This window comes from Syngnathus floridae, chromosome 2, assembly GCF_059516105.1.
Source record: "Syngnathus floridae isolate MCC-2025c chromosome 2, RoL_Sflo_1.0, whole genome shotgun sequence".
NCBI classification, from domain to species: Eukaryota; Metazoa; Chordata; class Actinopteri; order Syngnathiformes; family Syngnathidae; genus Syngnathus; species Syngnathus floridae.
The window spans coordinates 18,810,540-18,834,581 of record NC_142414.1 but is presented as its reverse complement, the minus strand read 5'-3'; the positions used below and the strand labels follow the sequence as shown (position 1 = coordinate 18,834,581).

The 24,042-nt window shown below is 40.7% G+C and overlaps 1 protein-coding gene across 2 annotated transcripts; it reads right to left on the bottom strand.

The window, feature by feature from the left end:
* Positions 1-19,643: 19,643 nt before the first annotated feature.
* zfp64 (zinc finger protein 64 homolog (mouse)) lies at positions 19,644-24,042 on the bottom strand. 2 transcript variants are annotated; one of them, XM_088369485.1, is made up of 7 exons: positions 23,795-24,042; positions 23,542-23,703; positions 22,892-23,026; positions 22,580-22,642; positions 22,253-22,504; positions 20,700-21,864; positions 19,644-19,889 (listed from the first exon to the last, which is right to left on the bottom strand). In XM_088369485.1, the coding sequence occupies exons 1-7, from the start codon at positions 23,838-23,840 to the stop codon at positions 19,886-19,888; spliced, it is 1,827 nt and encodes a 608-aa protein (XP_088225611.1). In that variant the 5' UTR covers positions 23,841-24,042; the 3' UTR covers positions 19,644-19,885. The 2 variants fall into 2 exon arrangements, with proteins under 2 accessions (XP_088225611.1, XP_088225610.1); XM_088369484.1 differs by having other exon boundaries at positions 19,644-21,864.

The following is a 24,042-nucleotide window of genomic DNA, read 5'->3' as shown; positions in this document are numbered from 1 at the left end:
TCCAAACTCTGGTACGCAGACACTAGAAGGGTCAGCTGGGATCAAACGCGTTGCGTGGGAACTTTTGGGAATGCCCATTGTTTTAAGATGAGGTTCAAGAGAGGGCAAGGATTCCTCTGGAGCTGCGGTATGATGTTGTGCGTTTACCTTTCAATACAAGACAACAATTACATGGCAGGTAAAATAATCCGTGTAATTTATGTCACAATATGGCCAAGAGTGAGGAATTTTGAACAAAATCAATTTCAGATTTATTTGTTTTTACAATTTTTCTGATTGTTTCTTCTTAAAAAAAATACCTGCAAAAATTAACTTTAACATACACTCATACATGAGTCTTCTAGCTTGTGTTACATAATGACCCTGTTGACAAAGAGTGGCCCAAACACTCGGACAACCAAATGCTCTTTGACGGTCTCGGCTGAAGGTGAAAAAGAAGGGAGTGCTGTCTAGACGCTTTATGGCCCCAATAAGAAAGTATACTTGAATACACGGTTTTGTTTCTTCTTCTGCGTCTGTGTGCGCTCGTACAACCACGCCCAGCCACCCCTCGCACCCATAGGGGAATACTTAACATTAGCGGCAACAAAATGTTCTCCTATAGTAAAATGCAAATCATTTTCAGACAGATACTTTAAATTACAGATATAATTACAAAGATGGCATTTCTCCACAGAGGTTTGAGCCTCAGAAAATGGAGGTCATTCCTTAATGATGAAAAAAAAAATTCAAAAGGTCGAATAAAGTTCTCCTGTAATGGTTTAAGTGCACTTTATGACCATCTTAAATTTTCACCTGAAAATGTTTTTCTGAGAAGTGTATTGTAGGTGTGTACAAAGGCAAACTACTAGAACCTCTCAACTGTACTGCCCCCTTTTGTTCATAGATGGTCCAAATGGTTTTCTGGGAAAATTGACCTAAATTTGCTCCAAATTTTGAAAGCTCAGATTAGTGAGCAAGAAATGAATATTTTCCAACAATTTGAGTTTTTCAAAAGAAAAGGCCCTGCACCCGCTCATTTGTGTCCCTTCCCCCATTGTTGCGTGCCGCCCAGTGGAAAGACTACTAAACTATAAGAATGATGACAATAATAACCACAATTATTTATTTATTTATTTATTCATTTTATAAATGAAATACAATGGCATCTATGCACATATCCACAGAGCTCAAGATCTGTCTACCTGTGCTCCGATCAAATTCACAAAAATCACCGCACCGGACTTAGAGTAGGTGTAGTTTTGACCACCAAACTGTCAGATGCGTGTGGACACACCCTTGTTATGCCCAGTATATAACTTTAATATTTAAGAAATTTAAGTATTTGTTTTACATTATTAACAGTGGTTGACTTAAACCTACCCTAAAGTACATTACAATGATTTTTAAAAGGGTTAATAAAGCTTTTATGAGGGCAAGAGTTAGAGCCTACAGATTCATTCCCTTTACATCATTTCTTAAGGGAATAGAAGTGTTGAAATGTGAAACAAATCAGAGGTCGACAAGCAACCTGGAATAGATTCATCACCTTAGAGCAGGGGTGCCCAATATAGGGTCGGGGGACACATACGGCCCCCGACCCTATATTGGGCTCCGTTCTTAAACTTGCACCACTCAGTCACGATCAAGACTGAAAATATTTATTGTCTCAAGCTTTTGTGTTCTTCAAATCGACTCATTATCCGAACCACCTTTATACTCATAACTAAACAATTAAAACTGAATGACAATAATTATTTAATTGACTTTAATTAAAGAACACATACAATATGTACAAATACAAATGTGTTTCATTGACTTTTTTTTTCTTCACCCAAACTCAGTGTGTTGATTAACAATTGTGGCCCTTGAGCACAAACGTTTTTGCACCCGCTCCCACCACCGCCGGGCGCCTTCCAGCAAAATCCGTAGTGTACCATTAGATTGGTTATTTCAGCAATGCTGTTATAGAATGTCACTCAGTCATGCAGACCTCCGCCCAGGCAGGACTCAAGTGTTTGTTTGTCCATCTGGTTGCTTCAAGTAAATTCCTGTAGATCCAGTTCCCCGCCTAAATATAATGAATTCTTCCTCCTCAAAATAATTTCTACCAAATCTCAGTGACTAACAAACAAATACAGCAAGGGTGATGAAAACCTGGCCGTTGTATCAAGCAATGACCGTATGACCATCCTCTTCACCTGCCTTTTGTCACAATATTTTGTTACGACATATTAGAGGAAAAAATGTAAAGTTGCTGCAAAGTCATGAAACAAGCATGGAATACTGTTAATGAAGGTGTACAATTTGTTGATAACCCACATAAGCATCTTCTGGACCTTCAGGGAGGTCTGCCAACATTTCTCTTCATTGTTGTTCACAAAACGACCTACTTTTTGGGACTTACCCATCAACTGTACAAGAGTGAATGTGATTGTCGATACAGCGAGTTGGCCCATCGTTTTCTTCCTTTGAGGGGGCATTGAGCAAAGAAAGCTATTTTCCAGTAAACAACAACAGTGTCATATTGTTACTGCCATCGATCGGTGAGCTGGCTTTTTTCAAATGTTCTGCTTTTCACGAGCTTTTGTTCGCTCACGAGAATGTAGCGAGAGATGTGGGGGGAAGCTGTTGGATGTTTGTGCACATGTCCCCTTTGAAAACACTCCTATGTTTCACATGACTGCCACATGCAAACAGTCAATATCCAGCGTACAGCCTAATGAATGCATAGAATGTATACAGAACTTGTGGCAAAAGCCACCAAAGACATTTCCGGAGCATTTTGAAGACGGAGCCAAGCAAAAAAATATTCTTAAGCATTAAATGTTTTATGCACCTCCAATTGTTAAAAGACGGCATTCAGATGTATATTGCCTTCTGGAATATGAATTAAGCAGAAAATCCAGCCATCTCAGGAGGACGGCCATTTTGCCACTTGCTGTCGACGGAAAATGACATCACATTGCCTAAGGGCTGGGGTAGCGAGTGATCAACTGTTTTCTAGATTCCATCATGTGACAAAAATAAAAAGATAAAAAGGGAGGATTTTATTGCTTAATTCATATTCCACAAACCCAGTATTAACCAGAATGCCATTTTTAGACTAGTGGGACCTATTATTGTAAAGAAAATTGATGACTTGAATTGCCCTTTAACCTGTAAGTAGCAGCTCACGTATTCTACAGCTTTATTAAACAAAAAAATACATGACTATCTATTTTCTATAGTGCTTGTTTTCATTTGGTGATCTGGAGCTTATGCCAGGTGATTATACTCACTAAACTGGTCGTCACTCAATCACAAGGCAGTTTGCTTGCTAACCACGACACCAGTTTTTTTGTTACTTTGATTCACCACTTTACTCCATATGATCATCGTAACACTGACAAAACGAGTTAAAGTGAGAGCTAATACTTTTTCTGCAGTATTGTATTTATTTAGGTAAATGCAGATGAAGAATTTGCATAGCTGAAATGGTGTTGATACAGGAAGTTTGAGTGTACTCATGTCTTTAAGCTAGAGCTGAGACATGTAAGATAACAAGATGACTGCTTATTTGTCTCACACCGTTAACTGAGAGCTTTGGACGGGGGAGGGGGGGCAGAGGAGGGTTGGGATGTGTGGAAGTGATGTGCTGTGGCATTCCACAAAACTCAATGTTTACTCTTTTCCTTTAATTGATACACCGTTCCAATCTCTGGCATAAGCCTTGTGCAGAAAGTGCCGAAGCTTTCCTGCAGCCACACAAAGTGTCGGGGCCAAAATACATGTTTGTAGTGATAGATATGTGTCTTGCACAAGTCTGGTAAAAATATTTTTGGTGAAAATCTTAAAGGTGCAATACAATATCTAATTTGAGCATATGTGCGTTCACATTAAATGTGTCCAATTTTTGACTCTTTTGAGTGCATGCCCGCTACAATCAATTTCATTTAAAGTGGGTCGGGGGAGGAAGTGCATTTCTAAATTGGGACTTGAGCTGAAAAAGTTTGTCGCCGGTGGAGGTTTTGTGCGGGCGGGTGAGGGGCGGGTGAGACATCAGTGGGCCACACATGGCTGTAATTTAATGGAGAATTGCCTAGTGGTTCCTGTGCAGAGGTAAACACACCAATAGTTGGGCTTTTGTTATTGCAGGACTATGACAACTGCCTCCATCAATAAACAATAGAGTGTTGTGTTGTGGGGCAGGGGCACAAAGAGTCACTGTATGAAGAGAAGTCACCTGTGTCCACCTCTCGCTTTCACTTATGGTCACAGTCACATTCGACATTGTTTCAAAATTCAGCAACCACCTCACATCTGCGGCTTTTAATGAGCGCCAGTCCAGCAATTTATATGGTTGTTGATCACAGCATTATCATTCCTTAGATACCATACAAAAAATATGGCCATGATTGGTGGTAAGCAGAATAGAGGGGGACGATGAAGTCATGTCAAATTGGTATGTTTGAACAAATATTTGCGCTCAAAAAAATAAGAAGAAGAAAACTTAAAAATGGTAATGATCGCATTATTCAATAATTCGATGATTCACTCGCAATGTCTGGTGACTTTTAATGGCATGAGCTGCTCTTTGAGTCCAATAAGCAAAAATACACAAAAGGACAAGTGTTTGCCTTAAAAAACAACAACAAAACAAGGATCAACATAATTATACTATTTTTTAAATCAGAGATGGAAAAAAACTAGATTTATTTACACTGATTCCCAAATAATAAATTTTTCTAGGATACCAGGTTATTGTAATCATGATAGTAATATATATCCATATATTTATGAATATATTATTTTTGGGTCCTGTGACATTAGCAAGCTAAACTGTGATTAGTCGTTACCTGAGCTTTCATGTCTTTTCAGAAGACATGAAAGCAAAATAGCCGCCCCCTGAGATGGAAAATAAAACAGGTGGATTTTGCTGCCGAATTCATATCCCACATGCACAGTATTAATCAGAACATTGTGTTAAGACTAGTGGGGCTGCATACAACATATCTTTGAATAATATTTTTGAAGAAATGTTTGACTTGACTTCCCCTTTAAACCCTGACCTGCAGAACTATGAAGCACACATGCTCACTACATCACTACATCACCACTACATCAACATGCTGATCAATAAAAGTAATAATAATCATTATGCATTTTTTTTGACAAAAAACAAGTTTGAATTATATAGATAAAACAAAGTGGTGATTTTAAAGCGCAGCAGCCGCGGAGTGGAGGTGAAAATCAGCAGAATTGGAGGCCCAATAAAACAAAGAGATAGAAAGAACTGGTCAGTCCCCATCAAGCTGTGAGTCAACAGGGGGGCAATCCCTCCGACCAGAGATGCAATCTACTGCTGAGTCATAAACATTTACAGGGTGGGAAATGCTGGGGAGACAACACAGCTCTCCCGTTGTAATTAGCTCACCAGAATGCACAATAGATGCTATTAGATGACTTTGTCCCATGTTTTCATTTCAACTCAAGCCTCCAAAAAGGCCCACTATACAATAACCCATTATGTAATAGACACAATCTCTCGAGGTTCAGTACCTGTGGATTCATATATTCGACGATTTTTTTAAATATTGTGTAATTGTTTTTAGAGCCAAGGCCCCCATTTTCAATGATAAATAAATAAATAAATAAATAAATAAATAAATAAATAAATTGCTGCTGATCAAACATGGTCACAATAATAATAATTTATGAAATTACAATACAATGATTGTAACAGTGATAATGAGTTCATTTAAGTGATGAGCATGAGCAAAATGCTTGGCTCCTATGTCAACTAGAGTGTGTCGGGGGTGAGCCTGCCTGCCATACAAAAGCAATACAAAGCAACATAAAGCCCTTGGCCCTCAATGTGCCTAAAAAGGCACCTGGTGGGTTTTCAGCCCCTTCAGTGCTTTACAGCACCCACCATTGAGAACCTCTTGAGAGTCTTAATCCCTACCACTGTAGCTCAGCTCATTCAAGACCTGCTCCACTTCACTTAAAATGAAAACATCTTCAAAATGTTATGCATCTCTATATTGGGGCAACAAAAGAGTCCAGAAGATGTTTTTCCCTGATCTTTTTTCCAAGTTCCAAGAATCAAAGTGAGCTGTAGTATTTCAGCCATACAATGATATGAGTGCATTGTGGTTGTCATGGCAACCGCAGAAATGTCTTCAAAGCGGCACAATAGTCATGACCGAGAAAAAAAAAAAAACACCCACCAAATACCCACATCTGCTGTGCACGCAGACCCCCCACCCTTCCCCAACCTGGATTTATAGAGATGATCTGCCAATTACTTTTCCTTTTTAAAACTGGAAGAAAGGCATGGAAATTAGGACTTCTACAAACATCTGTCGTGAAACAAACTCTGACAAAGAAGTGAGTGACTCTGCATTAAAAATGCAAGTGAAAAAAATTAATCCATGTATCTGGTATCTGTTCTCTATACCTGAAAAAAAAATACTTGAGTACAGTAATGAGGTACATCGGTTAAAAATATAAGATCACAATATGTCTCCTTAAAATGCAGCTATCTAAGGAGGAGCAGTATAGTGAGGCCCTCCTCCTGGACTGAGTGGCATCATAAAGAACAAGTCTTTGTCCTTTTGTGGCCGAACCTGTGTGACTTGTTTGAATGGTGGATCAATAACCTTCTTTGCTGTCAGCCATGAGGACCAAGCACTGCAAGCAATGAGCATTCACGTGTACGTGGTCCACTGACTTGACAGAGGAAGGGGCATCCTCACCCCCATCTATATTGATTAAACAAATTCGCCACAAATCATTTTGCAAATGCCCAGCGGGGGGCTATAGAGGCCAGCGGAAACAGTCCATTCATGGTTGCACCCACCCCGCTGCCACAACGGAGCTCTGACTCTTAGCCCGAGCTGACAGACTCTGATCTCCATGGTGGCCTTTGTGCTTCCAGCTTTAGATGAACTTTCACATTTAAACTCATGTTAAGAGGGAATTAGCACACACGTTTTATGTTTTAATCAAACAACAATTTTCCCATTTAAACCATTTTTTGTTACACGGCTCTAGACCAGGGGTGTCAAACTCATTTTTGTCACGGGCCGCATTGTAGTTATAGTTCCCTTCGAAGGGCCATTACGGCTGTCAACCCAAATAAAAGTATGAACGTCTCATATTACATACGGTATAGGCTACAAAACAAAGAAGAATAACTAGTTTTGAAATCTGAGACTAGTAAGAACTGTTCAAATTTTTAAAAAGATGAATGGTAATAGAAATTGCAAGAAACATCTCTATTTTTTGAAGGTGAAGACAATTAACCATTTTAGTACAAAACTGCGGTGTCAGAACTGATTTTATGCAGTTTTTCAAAAACTATTCAAATATTCAGATACTGTTTGTCCTTCATGTCTTTCCAAATCCACTCAAAAATCATTAGACCTACTCATGCTGTAGTGTAGGATGTCCTGCCATCTAGCGGTAAATGGTGATATTACAAGTCAAAACTTTTCCGTGCAGCCAACGGTGAACTGCCCCCCCCTGAATCTTCAGAAAATTCTGATAAACCCAAAATGTGCATTTCTTAATGAAAAATGGATGTCAGAGATGCACTATAAAAACGTTTATACCATATTTGATTCAGCATCATATGATTTTTGTGATCATTAATTCATAGTACATCTGACCACCAGATGAATGAGCTTGCTGTGTTAAACAGAGTCATTTGAGGTTATCTTAGGTGAAAGGGATTAAAAATGTTTGCAAGTAGCACTTTTTAACATTTGGTTCCTTATAAAGCGAAGATTCTATGGTCAAAACCCAATTCCTAAAAGAGATTTCAGTAAGTATTATTATTTTACATCTGAGGAAAATTTGGGTGGGCAGTATGAGTTGGGGAGACTGACCAACTTTCTCTTGGACACTTGGTTGGAAGTGTCTCCCCCTCCCAGCACACCCTGCCCTCTCGCACACAATGAGATAAATATAGTACTGACTCTTTCCTGCAGATTTTTCTCATAAAAAACCCCTTTGATAGTTTAGCCATCTGGCACCACCGCAAAAAAGGTCCTAATAAAAGAGAGCCAAATAAGGTCAGGGGTCACACCCGCCCGAGGTCAGGGGCCTTGGAAAGTTGTTCTAGTGGACTTTACTAAAGTTGTCAGCTCAGCTCCCATTCTTGTCTTTTAACACATATTTTCTTACAGTGAGGAAATGAATTTACAAGGAGGGTAGAAAATACAAATTGTAAATTTCACCCCATACAACTGCAGATCACTCCTTTTAACCAATATACTGTATACAGTACAGTGCTTACCAAATTCATTATAATTCATTATGTATATATATATATATATATATATATATATATATATATATATATATATATATATATATATATATATATATATATATATATATATACATACACACACACACACACACACACACACACACACACAGCTGTTCATTTGTATGTGCAATGAATTCACATGGTTGCAGAATGAGTTAGTTTAGGATCCATAAACTTTCACATAAGTTACAAAAGATGGTTCTTTGCAATTAAGCACTCCATGGTAATGTTACTCAATTTTTTCCCATTCGACAAAATCACAGTCCACACATGGTTAAACCGAGAGCCAGCCTTTAGTTAACACATAGTACATTAAAGGTGCACTGACAGCCTGTCATTAACCCTGACCCGTCTTTGTCTCAGGCCTAATATCCACAGGATGAAAGGCTACTGCCCAATTTATCTCATGGGACCATTGGCCTTTGAACCAGAAATATATATTTTGTTTGTTTAAGTAAGTTTTGATGAAAACTGTATGTTGCAATTTTTCAACACTGGGCAAGATTTCTGTATTTATCAGGGCACTATTCAATCAATTTAACAAAACAATGAAGGGTTCCATTTGCAGCATTTGCAGATCGAGAGAAAACAACAGAGGATAAAATGTATTTAGAAAATCCGGAATTCTCAATTCAAAAATTTGACATTTACATGCTTTCACAGTCATAACGGCCATCTGCAGGTGGCGACAAAAAAGAGTTTGACACCATAGTAGATGCATGCAAACAAGCAGTCAAATGAATCGTCCGAGTCAAGCTTCAGCGTATAAACACATAACAGCAGATTCCCCCGTCAAGAGTCAACTTTCCAACATGCATGAGTCTCTTCGGTTCCGGCACGCTTGCATTCAAAGACCCATTTAAATGCCGCTGGGTATATGAAAGCCTCCATGAGACAAAGCCGAGTGTTTGGCACTACACAGATGCAAATCTGTCTCGCAACTATTGTGTGAGCTTCAAGGAAACACATTTAATGCCTGTGCTCCATGCTCCGCTCACTTCCCAGAAAAGGTTCTGTCGGATGATACATGGACACAAGTGTCCAATTTCAGGGAAAACCATTGAGACAATAATTGCGAGACGATGAGGTCCATTAAACACGGCTGACGATTGGGCGGCAACACCGTGTATGCTGCAGGTGCGGAAGTGATCAAGAGTTGAATGAGAAATGCATCTCTGAAAACAACAACAACCAACATTGTTTATAATGCATATCGTCGGTACAATCAAAATAGATTTTTTTTAATAGAAGGCATATTTGTGTCCATGTAGTCTACTCAGAACTCAGATAGAATCAAGTTGCTCAAATAAAAATCCCAAGTGTTAACTTCAAGTCTCGAGCGGTCCACAGTCATTTTTCATGGTCAGGTCAAGTCAAGTCAGAGGTTATCTAAAGCCAAGCCCCATGATAAGTCGTCACTTTATTCATGCACTGTCTGGTCTTCTTTTTCAAGAGCGAGAGAACAAGATTATTCACTCCAATTCAACATGTCTTCATAACATAACGATAATAATCATCATGTAGAGAAGTCAGTGTATCACTCCAAACATGTTTAAGAATTATGTTTATATAGTATTTGCTTGAGTGCCCATGCCTGAATATCAGCAATCCTTAACTTCGTATCATAGCAAGATCAAGTTAGTGTACGATCCTGAGTTTAAAAAGAGGCTAACAAATGTAATAACATTGAATGTGTAGAAAGAGTTGCGTCAACACAGACGGAAATGAATCTCGACGTAGTCAAGTTTTGGTCTACTCGGATGCCAAAAAGAATGCAAGTTCTCTAATGACTTATAATCAGCGTGACTATAAAGGGTGAAAACGGAGTTGTTGTGCCTGGGGGGGTTGCAAGAGGGAGGGGCTTCATTTTAGCACACTGTTATTAATCTCGGCTAATTGCGGCCTCTTCTATTCAAACGTCCTGCAGCTGTACTTACAGTCGCTAAGCCTACGTTTATACTTCACCCCAATCATCACAAAAGCCTTTTGGTTCCCACCGAGTATGAATGTGACACATTTCAATCTGGAATAAGCATTAACCTCTGCCGTTTTGTCTTTGGCCAGCACCTGCTCTGCCTGGCGGGAAGTGACGAAAAGAAAGCCGACGTTTGCATTCAGTCGACTGAGTTGAGCTGGCTAGTGATGCTATCCTCTTTGGAAGAAGGAATGCATCATGCTAGAATAATTGCTCTCTCACTCCTCTCCGGCTACTTAGTGAAAAGGGATTCAGATGCTTTGGGATCACTCTGTGCAAGCACCCCTCCTCCCATGGGGCAGCAGAACATGAGAATTGGGGGATGGGGGTTTGTTTGACTTGGGAGGGCTGAATTTGGAAGTTGCTAGGAGCATTTACATACAGAGGTCAGGCTGCACGTGCTTATCTATTTCATTAAAATGTATATTATTTTACCTATCTAGAAGCAACAAAAAAAACGATCTTAAAGTCCCAAGAAATCACTTTGATTCTTCTCATTGTTTTTAGCACATCTAACTAAAATACTGGACAATAAATATACGACAAAAGTCCACACAAGCCACTAATACAATCCAACAAAAAATGCTATGTTTGATTATTGATAATGACCCTATCAATTTTGATACAAGATATACTGATGAAACGTTTTCCTGCACTCCACCTTTTTTTTTTGTAGGAAAGAGGTGGAAGAAGAGGCTTGAGAAACTCGAGGGGCGTATCACAGTGGTTGACCACGGAAGGGCCACAAATGAGGCGGCGGGCCCCGTGAATGAAGGGGTGGGAATCCAGTTATTTTTGGGGAGGGGAACAAAGCAGCAATTATCAGCAAGCCAAAAATAAACTCTTGAGAAAGAGTTAAATAAATATAGATGAAAAATGTAAACTGATTCCTGATCAGGTCGTGTGCTGCCATGCTGTTGAGATAATGATCTATCCTTTTCAATATGTTTGCAGCCACGCCTGTGCCAGCGGGGTAATTTAAACAATTTCAAGCACAGCAATGGAGGATGAAGCGGGAAATGGGGAGGGTGACGTGGCTTTGGGATGTTGGGGGGGTTATTATATCAAAACAAGCAGTGGGGCAACAGCTCTGCACACTAGTGGAGGATTAGTGCCCCTTCAGGAGGCACAGTAGGATGAGTCAGCACTCTCGCAGGACAAAAGTTGACAAATATAAAACTAGTGAGATTGCGAGAGGGCGGGAAAAAGTCACCATCGATTATTTAAAATGTATTTGCATTTTTAGTTCGCACAAAAAGGAATGTAAATACAAAATTTCAGCTTCTAGTTATTGGAGGACAATGTTTAGCACAATGCCAAGACTAACACAAGTGTCTAGCAGACCGTCTAACCACAAGGCCAACGTGCTGCCTAAGCTCGCTTTAGTGTGTGTCCAATGATTAACTTTGTGTGATTAGCTTTTTTTTTTCCTGTGGGACAGCAAAATTATTCCACAGTAGCCACAACAGGTGGTAAAAACTAAAAGAAGCCACCAGGGGTCATATTTGCATACTAGCTGCGGTTTGTTATGTTTTAGCAGTGTTACAATTCCCATTTTTTTTTTCCTGTCTGCATTTCCACTGAGCTCCAACCACTCTCAGTATGGAATTTCTGGTTTAAAAATAACATCCAATCTTGTGTTGCGTTCCGCTACATAAAAATCTGAAGACCCAGACAGATCCATCCCTTTGCCTAAAAGTGGGAAATTTACTGGAAATGATCCTAAAAGCAACATCCTGCTTTTGAAAGCCAAGTCACAGCCCGGTGAAATAAGGTGACTCACATCCTCCAAGATGTCTGTGTTGAGTCACACCTCCTTATATCCACAATGTGGCCGGACTAACTCGAATTATCCCGTCGACAGTGAACGCCTCATCCCCTCTTAGGGTCGTGCGTTTATCTCAGAGGCCAGACTAGATTTATCTTTCCGAGAGGAACTGTATGTGAGCAGAAACAATTGGCCTGATTGAGAACATTCCCTGAAAGGAGTCAGGTTACTCAGGGCACAATTAATAGAAGAAATCTGTCTGCAATGTGATCATTATCACTTGAGGAATAGTGCATCATATCCATGAACTAATTAATTATCTGGAGTGGAGATGTGACAACAGGAAGTGGCCCCGAGCTCTGTGTTTGGGGTCAAATTCTGAGTGCAGGTAAGAAGATGTATTTTTTCCAAAGGAATAATTAAATTATCTCCCCACCCTACAAACAAATCACTCATTTCCATTTGAAGTCTTTTGCCAATAAATAAATGTACAGCCATAGCCTGAAAGAACACCTCCCCCACAAGGATGCAATTAACCTAACAAAGATGATGCTAATCCAGCGACCAGTATGAGTGCATGGGTGGGATGCATGTATAATGAAGGCCTCTCACATTCTTACTGCCCAAATAGAAGATTCACAAACGTCACACCTATGAAAGACGGCTGGCTTCCTGCTGGCTATAGACCCCCGCTTGCCACCCCCACCATGCAACCACTGGCCTGTGTAAAAATATGATTAGGAGCTATTTACTAAGCTTGCAAACTGATGCAATCTAAGCACCGTTATCAGACCACCAGCAGATTCATAGCTGGGGGTGGAATCACAAATGCTAATATAAGAGATGTCTGCAATACATTCTGGGCAGCCTTGAAAAACAAAGACCATCCCCTCATCTCTGGACTTCACCATCATGCAAGTATTAGGGGAGGCACACTTTATCACAGAAGCAGAAACATCAAAATAACAATTTTCTATCAGTGTACAAACGGACAGTTGTATATGGAGATGTACATTAACCACTGATAAACTTATGAATATATATAAAATAAAAAAAAAACACTGCACACCATAAGTATGTTTTCTGTGTCAATATCTTAATTTAAAAAAACATGAGAAAAAGACATCTTCGCACCACACCTATTGTCACCGTGCTGTTACCCCTGGAAAAACCCTAAAGACAATTTAAATTCTAAAAAGCTGCAATTGGATCTCGTCCGACCAGAAAGATCCCCTCATTTTGGGAAGTATGTTTGACTAAGGTGTGTATCCATGTTGTAAACTTTCCACTGAACTGGAAGTTTCAGGTGTCGCTGTCTGTCTGTCCGACCGATAGACTGACTGTGCTGGAGTCTGACGGAATTCATCAGCCATTGTTTTCCAGGCGCAGGCATTTTATGATGTCACTGCAAACATAAGCTTTGTCCTCCGATGAAGGATCAGCCTGCGTTTGTGCCCTGCCGGGGTCAAACAAACAGCAAATATGACTCGGCTCAACGGAGGGGGTTGGGTGGACGTATTGGTGGAATAAAACACTGGCCCAAATATAGGCAGGAGGAGGAACATGAAAAATGCTCTCAATGTTTGAGGCACGGGGATCAAATGAGTCAAATTTTATTCTCCGTCAATTCAACATTAATACATGAGGCGCACCTGATTATAAGTCGCACAGATGTTCGCCAACAGTTTAAATGCGGTTTTAGTCTCAAGGAAATTTTTAACATGTTCAAAACCAGCCAGCACAATGACAGCAAGTTATTGCATTGTTTTGCTGTTTTGTCATAAGGAGAATAATAGATTTATTGTGACTGGTGTATTCTAGAACACATATTGTGGTGTCACACATTTAGCTTTTCTGACCAGATTTAGAGGAGCCTAAAATTCTTATCTCAACACCCCCAAGCACCATCCCATTGCTGCTCCATTCCTGAAAAGGAGCTTATCACAATAAAAACAAGAATGTTTCCTGGGTCTGACACTGAAGACTCAATCATAAAAGAAAAGCATGACAACAGGCTGCAACCCCAAGAATTTAGTTCAAATACCACAAAGTTCTTATTATAAGCCCCAATATTTACCCTATTCTGAGTCCTTGAAGCTTAAAGGGGAAGTCAACCCTACGATTTTCTTTACAATAATACAGCATTCTGAATAATAAATGAGTTGAGCATCAAAATTCCCTGGGTTTTATCCGCCTCAAGAGGCAGCCATTTTGCCACTTTATTACTCACAGGCACGAGGGCCAATTTGTATGGTGGCAATTGTTATGATACCATGTGATGTATCAACATTCATGTAATAAACTCCTCATTTGGTTCTTTAGCAGTCATCATTTCTCAACATTCTCGTGCAATTTTCAAGGGAAGTGCCATTTCTAGGTGGTATCACCAAACAGCATAAGCAATAAGACTTTGTTGATAGCAAAATAATGGATAAGGCAGATGCTGTGATTGAAGCAAGATAAATACCAGTGAGAGCACATACTCATGCATTTGTCTCTCTCTCTCTCTCTCTCTCTCTCTCTCTCTCTCTCTCTCTCTCTCTCTCTCTCGCTCTCTCTCTCGCTCTCTCTCTCTCTCTCTCTCTCTCTCTCTATTTCTCTCACGCACGCGCACACACACACACAATGGCTCGTATGTGAAAAGATCAGATTTCCATCATGTTTGTTTTCTTAGGATAAGGCATGTGTGAACAAAGACAATATTTTTCCTTGCTAATAGCCATCTGTTGAAACCAGAGGAATTCCTAGCATTGTTTTAAAAAACAAGGGTTTTTGTTGGCCAGGGAACAACTTTAACACCAATACGACAGACATACAGTACGCTGTATTATTTTAAAGCAGTTGCTCCGGCCACATGCACTGTACAATGTTAGGCGAGAACCAATGATTACTCTCGCAGGTTAGCTTTTTCGTCAGTTTTGTGTAACCCTAATTTTAAAAAAGGAGCAGCAGAAGAACATGAGAAGAATAAACGGCACATCCATCCGTCCGTCCGTCCGTCCGTCCGTCCGTCCGTCCGTCCGTCCGTCCGTCCGTCCGTCCATCCATCCATCCATCCATCCATCCATCCATCCATCCATCCATCCATCCATCCATCCATCCATCCATCCATCCATCCATCCATCCATCCATCCATCCAAATTAGAAAAAGAGGAGAGCTGGGAGTTGTCGGGGGTATGAGAAAAAATAGGAGAGCTGGGGGGTGTTGGGGTAATGGGGGGGCAATTGTCCTGCAAATTTGGGCACAGGAAACACAAAGCAACATGCTGACAAGCGACAACTACATACACCTGATGTGCAACACTCCAACACTTCTTCCTCCCAAAATATGATGTTTTGCCATCTTAACACTGAAGCACAAAACATATTTGTAGTGAATGTTACAAAATGGTGAGATCCTGTGCTGGTCAGCAGGCACACCAGCATTCCTTTGTCCATTAAAGGACTTTTATGGGCTTTTGTGCTCACACCACAGCACTAGCTATTGGCTCAATGTTACACATATTTTTCAGGCCACCCCCCTAGAACTTTTTCGAACTGCTGTTTTTAGTCTTAAAGCAGCAACAATAACAAGACAGCGTGTCAGGATAATGCTTCCTGACAAGCTGGGTGAGATAAAAAAAGACAAAAGAAAACACCTTAAAAACAGGCTTTACCAAACTTTTTCAGCGTAAGACCCCAAATTAGAAATGTACTTCCTTCCTGGAACTAACATACATCAAGTGTGACCATGTTAATGACATACAGGTATATATGCAGGGTTGTCTGAAAATCTCAGATTGTATTTTAGTCTCATGGTCAAGGCTCAAGTGATTGCTCAAATTTTAATGAGATGGGGAAGCGGGGTAAATGTTAACCTTAAATTGAAGTTTACACTGCAAGAAAAGTTGGGTGTTCTAAACATTTCAAGGCAACAAACTTCAATAGAATTTTAAGTTGGACAATTAAACACAATCCACTAGCAATCAAAAGACATTTTGTGTTTTCAAAAATGCTCAAACACAAACAAAAATGTTCAAGGTGCATTTTTTTGAGAAAATTAAGTGGAAAGCTGGTTCGTATATCCAAGTCATTCAAAGAGAAAGGCAAAAATGAACTTGCGTTGTGTCACACCCGACGCACATATTTGTGAAGCTTTGTGAAATCGCATGTACACATCGTAAAAGTCGCACTACAATGTGGCCTACCGAGCGATGGCAAAGAGGGAAAATGTGATGACAGCGAAAACTGAACAAAATAAGCTTGCTTGGAAGGTACTTCATGTCTGCCTGGGCCATTATGAATTTTAGAACGCAATTTATTGATTGTATGTTTCAGTATGATTAATATTATTAGTTAAGAATGTTAAAAGAGTCATGTGAGATGTCTCACCTTGAGAATTCTTCCATCACATTTTACTACACCAAAGAGCGGCTCTTTTAGGTTGATTTTTAATTTTTTTACTTTCATCAAACAGCAGTAACTTGCCTGACAATTCCAACAGGAACAAAAAAAAAAGAGATGCAGGACCGGTATTTCAAATGCAAATCGCCTTTGCATTTACACCGTTGTCACTAAAGATTGAGTGCTTTATTGTTTTTAGGTTTTAATATTAACTTTCCCCTTTGAATTTTCTGATGACAAATGGCAGAAAGCTGGGACGAGAGAGCAGGGTTTCATTTCTTTTCACACTTTTATGACAGGCCCAAACATTAACATGTAATGAGAAAAACTTTGCCTCTCGAGTTAATAGAATATTTTATGGTGGCGACAATTTAACCATGGAATAGTTGAATCCTATGGAAGAGCGTTACAGAACAGTTTGCATTCAACATTCGAGGGTCAAAAAACAAAATGAATGTTTTTATCATGCAGATGTGCCAGGTCATTCATGGATCAGGTATATAAGTTATCATATGCAATTATTTATTTGACTCAACTTACAAAATGGTTTAATGTACTTCCTGGGGCAATCCTAGAATCTCTGCTCATGTGTGCAGAGGGGTGACTGGCGCAAAGATGCTAAAGATTTCGGTTTCCCTGGCTTAACGCTTGGAGAAATCCAAATTCCATATTAGTTGCACATTGACGTGTCATTTCAGATCAAAATCTCATGTTGAAATTCCTCGCCACAGAGGCCTTGCAAATCCACCGAGTGTGGTGCTCTAAATGTGTAAGCGAGAAGTTTTGATAACTGTGTCTCTGAGAAGAACATAAAACGCCTGTAAAACGGAGTCTTGTGTGTGTGTGCGTGTGCACGTTTGCGTGTTCCTCTTGAAGGTTGCAGCAGTTTGATAATGTTTTGGCACGTCTTCACTTCCTTCCTTCCTGTGTTTGAGTGGGGTCATAAATGCCACCCCTCTACCCCAAAAAAAAAAAAAAGCCATTTCCACTAACCAGCTGCTTAAAGAAATCGTAAGTTTTGCGAGATGCATTCCTCCTGAACATAAAGAAGACAAGCACACAAAAGAGCAAAGCGTCAGCACGTCTTCATACTGAATGAATGACGGTGTGTGTTTGCATGTGTCAACCATTGTGACCTTTGCTTTGTCTGCACACAATGCGCCATCCAGACACTAAATGCCACTAATGAAATGAACTGATTGCTGACGTATTGGTGACCATGACTCGGTTGGCCATACAGTTTGCTTTGTTATTTATTAGAGCACAATATTTACAATTTTAAAACTCATGTTTGTTGTAGTGGTGTCAATTATATATTTCTTTGGTACAGATTTTTACTTCAATCTTAAATCTTACTTAAATATTGTAATTAATGTAAAATCAAACATTGAGTTTGTTTCAATTGAAAGCTTTCTTTGATTCCTGAACAAAATTCTTCTGTTGAACACAAATGTCAAAATAAACGATCAATCAAAGATTCATCTGGGATAGACACAATCAAATGAGATAAAAAACAACAACATAAAAAAATGTAAATACTGACCAAGGGACAATAAATATTACCATAGATCACTGAATACGTTTCTCGTTAGTGCTCAGGTTTTAACTACTGATGGGAAAATCTTGAACCAGTTGTATTTTTTGGACTCCTCTAGATGGAACTCTCTGAAAGTACACTGACTTGACATTTCTTAAACCCATTTATCAAAACCAACAGTGCCATCTAGAGGAGTTCAAAATACAACAACTGGTTCATGAAGCAAATTTGAAGCTTTATTTTCCCATCACTACTTTTATCTCATCGTACAGTGTAATAAGTAGTCTTGCTATACTGTCGGGCATAGATGTCAAACTCAAGGCCCGCGGGCCAGATATGGCCCGCCACATCATTTTATGTGGCCCGCGAAGACAAATTTTGCATCAAGTTTGTGTCAGTACTACATCACAAATGGTCTTCTTTTTAAAAAATAGAGATATTGCCAGCAATTTTTATTACCATTCATCTTTTTGAACCATTTGAACAGTTTTTACTAGTCTCTGATTTCAAAACTAGTTATTCATCAATTTGTTGTGTAGCCTTTACTGTATGTATATAGAAGACATTGACAGTCATAATGGCCCTCCGAGGGAAACTATGAGGCCTGCGACAAAAATGAGTTTGACACCCCTGTAATGTAGGGCAAAATAAGAGCCTTGCTACCTTACAAGATAGCAGAAGTATCTGGAGAACAAATAGAATAAATACACTAAAGTAAGGCTCATCAAACATTTTGAAACTGAGAGCAACTTCTTGGGTAGCCATGTATAGAGCAACCAATTTTATGCACACTTCTAAATGACAATTAAACGATTCAACAACATAGCAGATAAATCTCAACCCGTTTTACAGCATTAAGAAATCACATTGTCCCATTCACTGGTGAGCTACTTTGAGAAAACCCCTGCAGGTAACTCAAGTGGACCTTGGGCACAGTCCGGTGACCGTGGGGAGTTGTTGGTGACCTTTTAGATTCAATAAACGTTTGTGCTCAAGACGACATTTGATGTATGGAAAATACTTTAACTGCATGACTATTTATTCTATGTAACTACAAATAAACCAATTGGTCATTCAAATTGATAAAATGCTTCAAATGTATCCTAAAAATGTTGATGACTAATTTTGTATGATTATTTTCACAAAATCATCCAGTTATCCAATGAGACGTTTTTCTTTGTTCACACCTGATTTAGTCCTCAATCATGAAATTCAAAATACACATTTAGGGGATGTGGGAGGAAGCTGAACACGAGTACGGGGAGAACTTGCACAGGTACATCAACACAGAAAGGCCAGAGTAGTCTCAAACATTGACCTCCGAAATTTGAGGCAGACATGCGAACCACAGTGGCAATGTGCTGCAATCACTATAATTTCAAACACTGTTGCCATCACAAAACTGTCAAACCTTTAACTGTACGCTCATGTAACATTTTGACAATCCAAACTATCATGATTGATCTTCTTATTCTTTCGTTTGTTCAAACTGAGTTGCAAGTTCCTGGTGCCCACAGAGCATCTTCCACTACAACTACAGGATTTAGACAGAGAGGAACAAAAAAAAAAGGAAAAAAATTGAAAAAGGAAAATCAATGAATGGTCAAGCGCAACCTTCACTTAAAAAAGAAAAAAACCGCTAAGTGCTGAAGTGAAGAGAGGAACAACAGGCCAGACGATAGAGGCTTGAAGAACAGCACTTTATTGAGAAATCAATTTGTGGAGAGAAACACAGCTTTTAAGAAAGACCTTGGCCCGCGTTATTAGATTTTCTACTTGCAAGATCCACAATGAAAAGGACATGAATGGAGTCAAAGTGAAGGTTTGAAAAAAAAAAAAAAATTGAAAGCTTGTATCATACCTATCTGCTGCCTTCTTGTGGATAATTTGAAGAACTGCAGTCCAGCTGTTTGAGTCGTCTTTCTAGCTAAAGAGGAGAGGCGCCCCGAGGTCCACGCAAAATTTATGAAAGGAAAAAAAAAAAAAAAAAGATATTTTGCGATTTTGGAATTGCACTGTAGGCCACATTAACACATTTGGAAAGTAGTTTTGAGCATTTCTCAGCATCCATATCCATCTTATCATCTAGTCAAGATGGAAACTATTCTTAAACCTGGATCACCCCTAAGGTAAACAAAGCTCCCAAAGAAAACTCTTTTCCCCGCAAAATGAGAAATTAGTTTTTGGAAAGTCTGTTAAAAAAAAAATTGACTTAATCTCTAACAGATGACTTGAAAATAATGCTGAGTTGCATTTGCATAAACGAGTAATAAAAATCGGACAAAATGTTATTAGGATTCATTTGGAACACGTCGTACCCATAGTACAGACAAATTGTTTTGTCTCACTATTAAAAGGTAGTTGAGCTACCAGAAGGGCAGCTATCATTTTAGTGTGCAGAATTAGAATTTGTCTTGGTGAGGACAAACAGTCCACTAGGAAATTGAGATGATGTAGAAGAACTGCTCAAACAGCGTTCTATACTCATAGCCCTGAAGTGGCCCACATGCTGCATGTTCCCCACATCTGCTTATGAGAGTACATGAGTCCGAGTTCTATTTTCACAGCATCACTATCAATTCAATAGTCTAAATTGTAACAAGAAAATAATTTGATATCTAGCATCATGATAAGTACACGGCTAAAACGAACAGCAGACCCTTAAAATATTGATTCCAGGGAAAGTAGCTTATGTTGCAGTAAATGTTCATTTAAAAAGTTTCACTGAGCCACTCACATGCTAAGGCACTGCCCTCGACCATCCCCCGGACCTGCAGTGGGTTCTGCGATCGGATTCTTTGAGGTCACCGTGTCCGTATTCCCTTCCGTCACGACTGTCACCTCTGCGCCGCCCTCTTGGACCAAGGCGCTCAAGTCCTCCAGTTCAGTGCAAGTGGTGATGAAAGTTTGAGGGACGACGCTGTTGTCCTGAGCGCCCATTGTTGAGTGGACCAGCGTTTGCTGCAGAGGGCTGTTGGTGTCTTCGGCAGGGAGGAGCGGTGTCAAGAGGACCGTCTGGGGTACAAAGGTGGCCTCTGCGTTTTGGGGTAACCCGGGTGGTTGCACAGGTGCCAGCAGATTGACCTGCTGGATCATGGAGTTCACCACCATGTCCTGGTGTTCTGGACTCAACAGAACCATCTTGCTGGGACTCTCCGCAGAAGACACAATAATTTTCAGCTGTGTGCTATTATAAGGGGCCAACGAGTCTACCTGAAACGGGACGTCCAGCTGAGTGCTGTCGCCCGGTGACATCGCGGGGGCGAGCGAGGTGCTCACTTGCGCCTGCAGAGGAATTTGTGTCTCTTTGTGCTGCTTCCTGTGACTCCTCAGTGAGTCTTCCCTCACAAACGAAGCGCTGCACAAGTCACAGCTGAAGGCTCGAGTGGCGTCCAACTTGGCTCGGTAACGAGAGCTGATGGGTTTCGGGGGGTCGTCGCCCACTCTTTTTCCGCCTCCGCCCTTTTCGGGTGCGTTCGAGTGGAACCTCTTGTTATGGATGACCAAGTTGCTGCGCTGCTTGGAGGCATAGTCGCACGAGTCGCACTTAAAGGGACGCTCCTCAGAGTGGATCCTCTCGTGGACTTTGAGCGCCCCGCGACTGGCGCAGGAGTACGTGCACTTTGGGCACTGAATGGGCTGAACGGGGCGGTGCTGGCGCGAGTGTTGCCGCAGCGCCATCTTGTTGGCGCACGTAAACTCGCAATGGGCGCAGTGGAAGGCGTTCTCGGTGCCGTGTTTGATCTGAACGTGAGATTTGAGGTTACCTTTCATGGCGCAGCGGTACTCGCACAGGTCACACTTGTAAGGCTTCTCTCCCGAGTGGACCCGAATGTGTCTCTTTAAGTCGGAGTTGATCTTGAACTTGGCGTCACACTGCTGGCACTGGAAGGGTGCATCTCCTTGAGGGGAAAAAAAAACCCACCACACAAGCTGTCAACTGGGCGCTCTCACAACTGTAGTTGCTCTTGTACGGTCCGAATTCAATGGAGAAATCACAAGCAATCAAACCATGTGACCTTGCTCTCTTCTCTTATTGGTCACAACAATCTCAACAGGAAGAAGGCCTTGTGTAGTGACTCCAACCACTGTACTGCCGGTCCGTGTGTGTGCCAAAAATGACAACATTTCACTTGACGGATTCAAAAATTCTTTATTTACGACTACAAATAACCTGTGCATGCAACAAGATGATAGATTTGCGTTTGTGTTGTCTGAATGTGTTGGAGACACACATGCAAATTCTAACCCACTGAACCAAATGTATGCTCGAGACAGGCGTCCACCTACCAGTGTGCGAGCGCAGGTGTACGGTGAGCTGGCTGGAGTTACGGCTGGCGTAGGGACAGATCTGGCACTTGAAGGGCCGCTCGTCGTAGTGGATTCGCAAGTGCTTCTTCAGGCTGCTGCTGTCGGCCGCCGCATACGGGCACAGTTTGCACTTGTGTGGCTTCTCGCCCGTGTGCGAGCGGCTGTGCATGTTGAGCTTGTCCCGCCGGCTAAAGCGCTTGTGGCACAAGTCGCACTCAAACGGCTTCTCACCTGACAGGGCAGATTGAGAAAGGATGGCTTCTCACTAACATCTAAAAGGAGCCTGAATGTGAGGCAGGAACCTACCAGTGTGCGTTTTAAGGTGCCGTTCCATGTCTTTTTGGCCATACTGTGTCTTAAAGGTGCAGCCTAAAGCAAAGAAAACAGGGTTTGCAAGTGTGCGCACATGATTCTAAGCAAACGAATTGCACAGTACTGTACCGCATTTAAGACATACCAAATGTCTTAAATTTGCAGTGTTCAAACATACTTTGAACACTGTATGCTTTCAAGTAAATATGATTTTCTTAAGGGCTATGGCAATTTTCACGTGATTGAAAGTAGTAATATACTTTGTGACATTTGCGCTTTGTTCTGCTGGAATAAGACGTGACTAACCTGAGAAACAACAGCTGTATCTCTTGGATGAGAGCGCGCCTTTTAGCTTTTTGGTCTTTTGCGGTTTGGTCAGGATCTTCTTAACCCCTCTCAGGACACACGTCTGAAAGGTCTCTTCTAAAACTACCTCTATACCTGAGAGGGGGGAAATGAGACATTACTGAAAACTAGAAGGAGAACACGGGATGATGATGATGAGACGAATAAGTCGTAAACAATGCAAAAGGGAAAGATGAGAGCATCTATAGACAAGATGACAGCATAGCAGATGTGGAGGGCTCCAGTCACGTGACTTGACTAAGTTACACTCAAGTCGTTACTTTTCAGACTTGGAAGGTGCATTTCTGTTAAAGTGCAGAATCACAGAGATATGGATGTTTTCATTCAACAACAAAATACTTTTTTTGTTGGAATCTTGATACCTTGATAAAGTTTTACTTACAAATAAATCTGTTGAAACATGACTCATGTTCAATTGTAGTTTAAATATTTTAGAAATTCTTAAGATTCCCATGGAAATTTACCGGAAGGGGGCGGGGGGGAAAAATAAATGACTTGAAGACATGGCTCAGGAGAAAGAACATGAGGACATAAAGAGCAGCGACAAAACACAGGGACCAAAAAAATTAAAATAAATAAAAAGACGTCACCTGGAAGAGCGGAAGCTTCTGTCGCCGTGGCTGAGGTGTCACGCGTGGGTAGCGAACATCCACTCTGCTTGTGGGCCAGAAACACTTCGAAGTTGTTATATTGCTGCTTGCAGAATCCACAAATGTGGATATCAGGGCTCACCTCCACCACCACAGAATGTCCTTAAAAAGGCCAGGCTCATTTTGACACAAATTTCTCAAACATGTAACATGTTGAGTGAACATTCGACAAAGTTGACGGTGTTTTTCCTACCTTCTGCGTCGTATGTTGCCATTGTCGAGTTTATTTTACGACACATTAAGTCATCTTTTGGCTGGCTAAGCAAACACGTTTGATAAAGTGCGGTCACCACAACGCAACCACTTCTGTCGTCATTGTGCTAAAGCGAGATCACAATTAACAGTATTGGGTGAAATAAACATAAATACTGTACGGAAGAAACACTGTCGTCTCGGTTGTATTTCACGACATGCTGCGCCGGGTTTACGGCTTTATGGGAC

Bases quoted from the DNA above. Each gene is read 5' to 3' on its own strand.
- zfp64 (XM_088369484.1), bottom strand. From the start codon at position 23,840: ATGTGTCGTAAAATAAACTCGACAATGGCAACATACGACGCAGAAG. The intron at 23,704-23,794 runs GTAGGAAAAACA...GGCCTTTTTAAG, and splicing joins GGCAACATACGACGCAGAAG to GACATTCTGTGGTGGTGGAG. The intron at 21,865-22,252 runs GTAGGTGGACGC...TTTCCCCTCAAG, and splicing joins ACACCTGCGCTCGCACACTG to GAGATGCACCCTTCCAGTGC.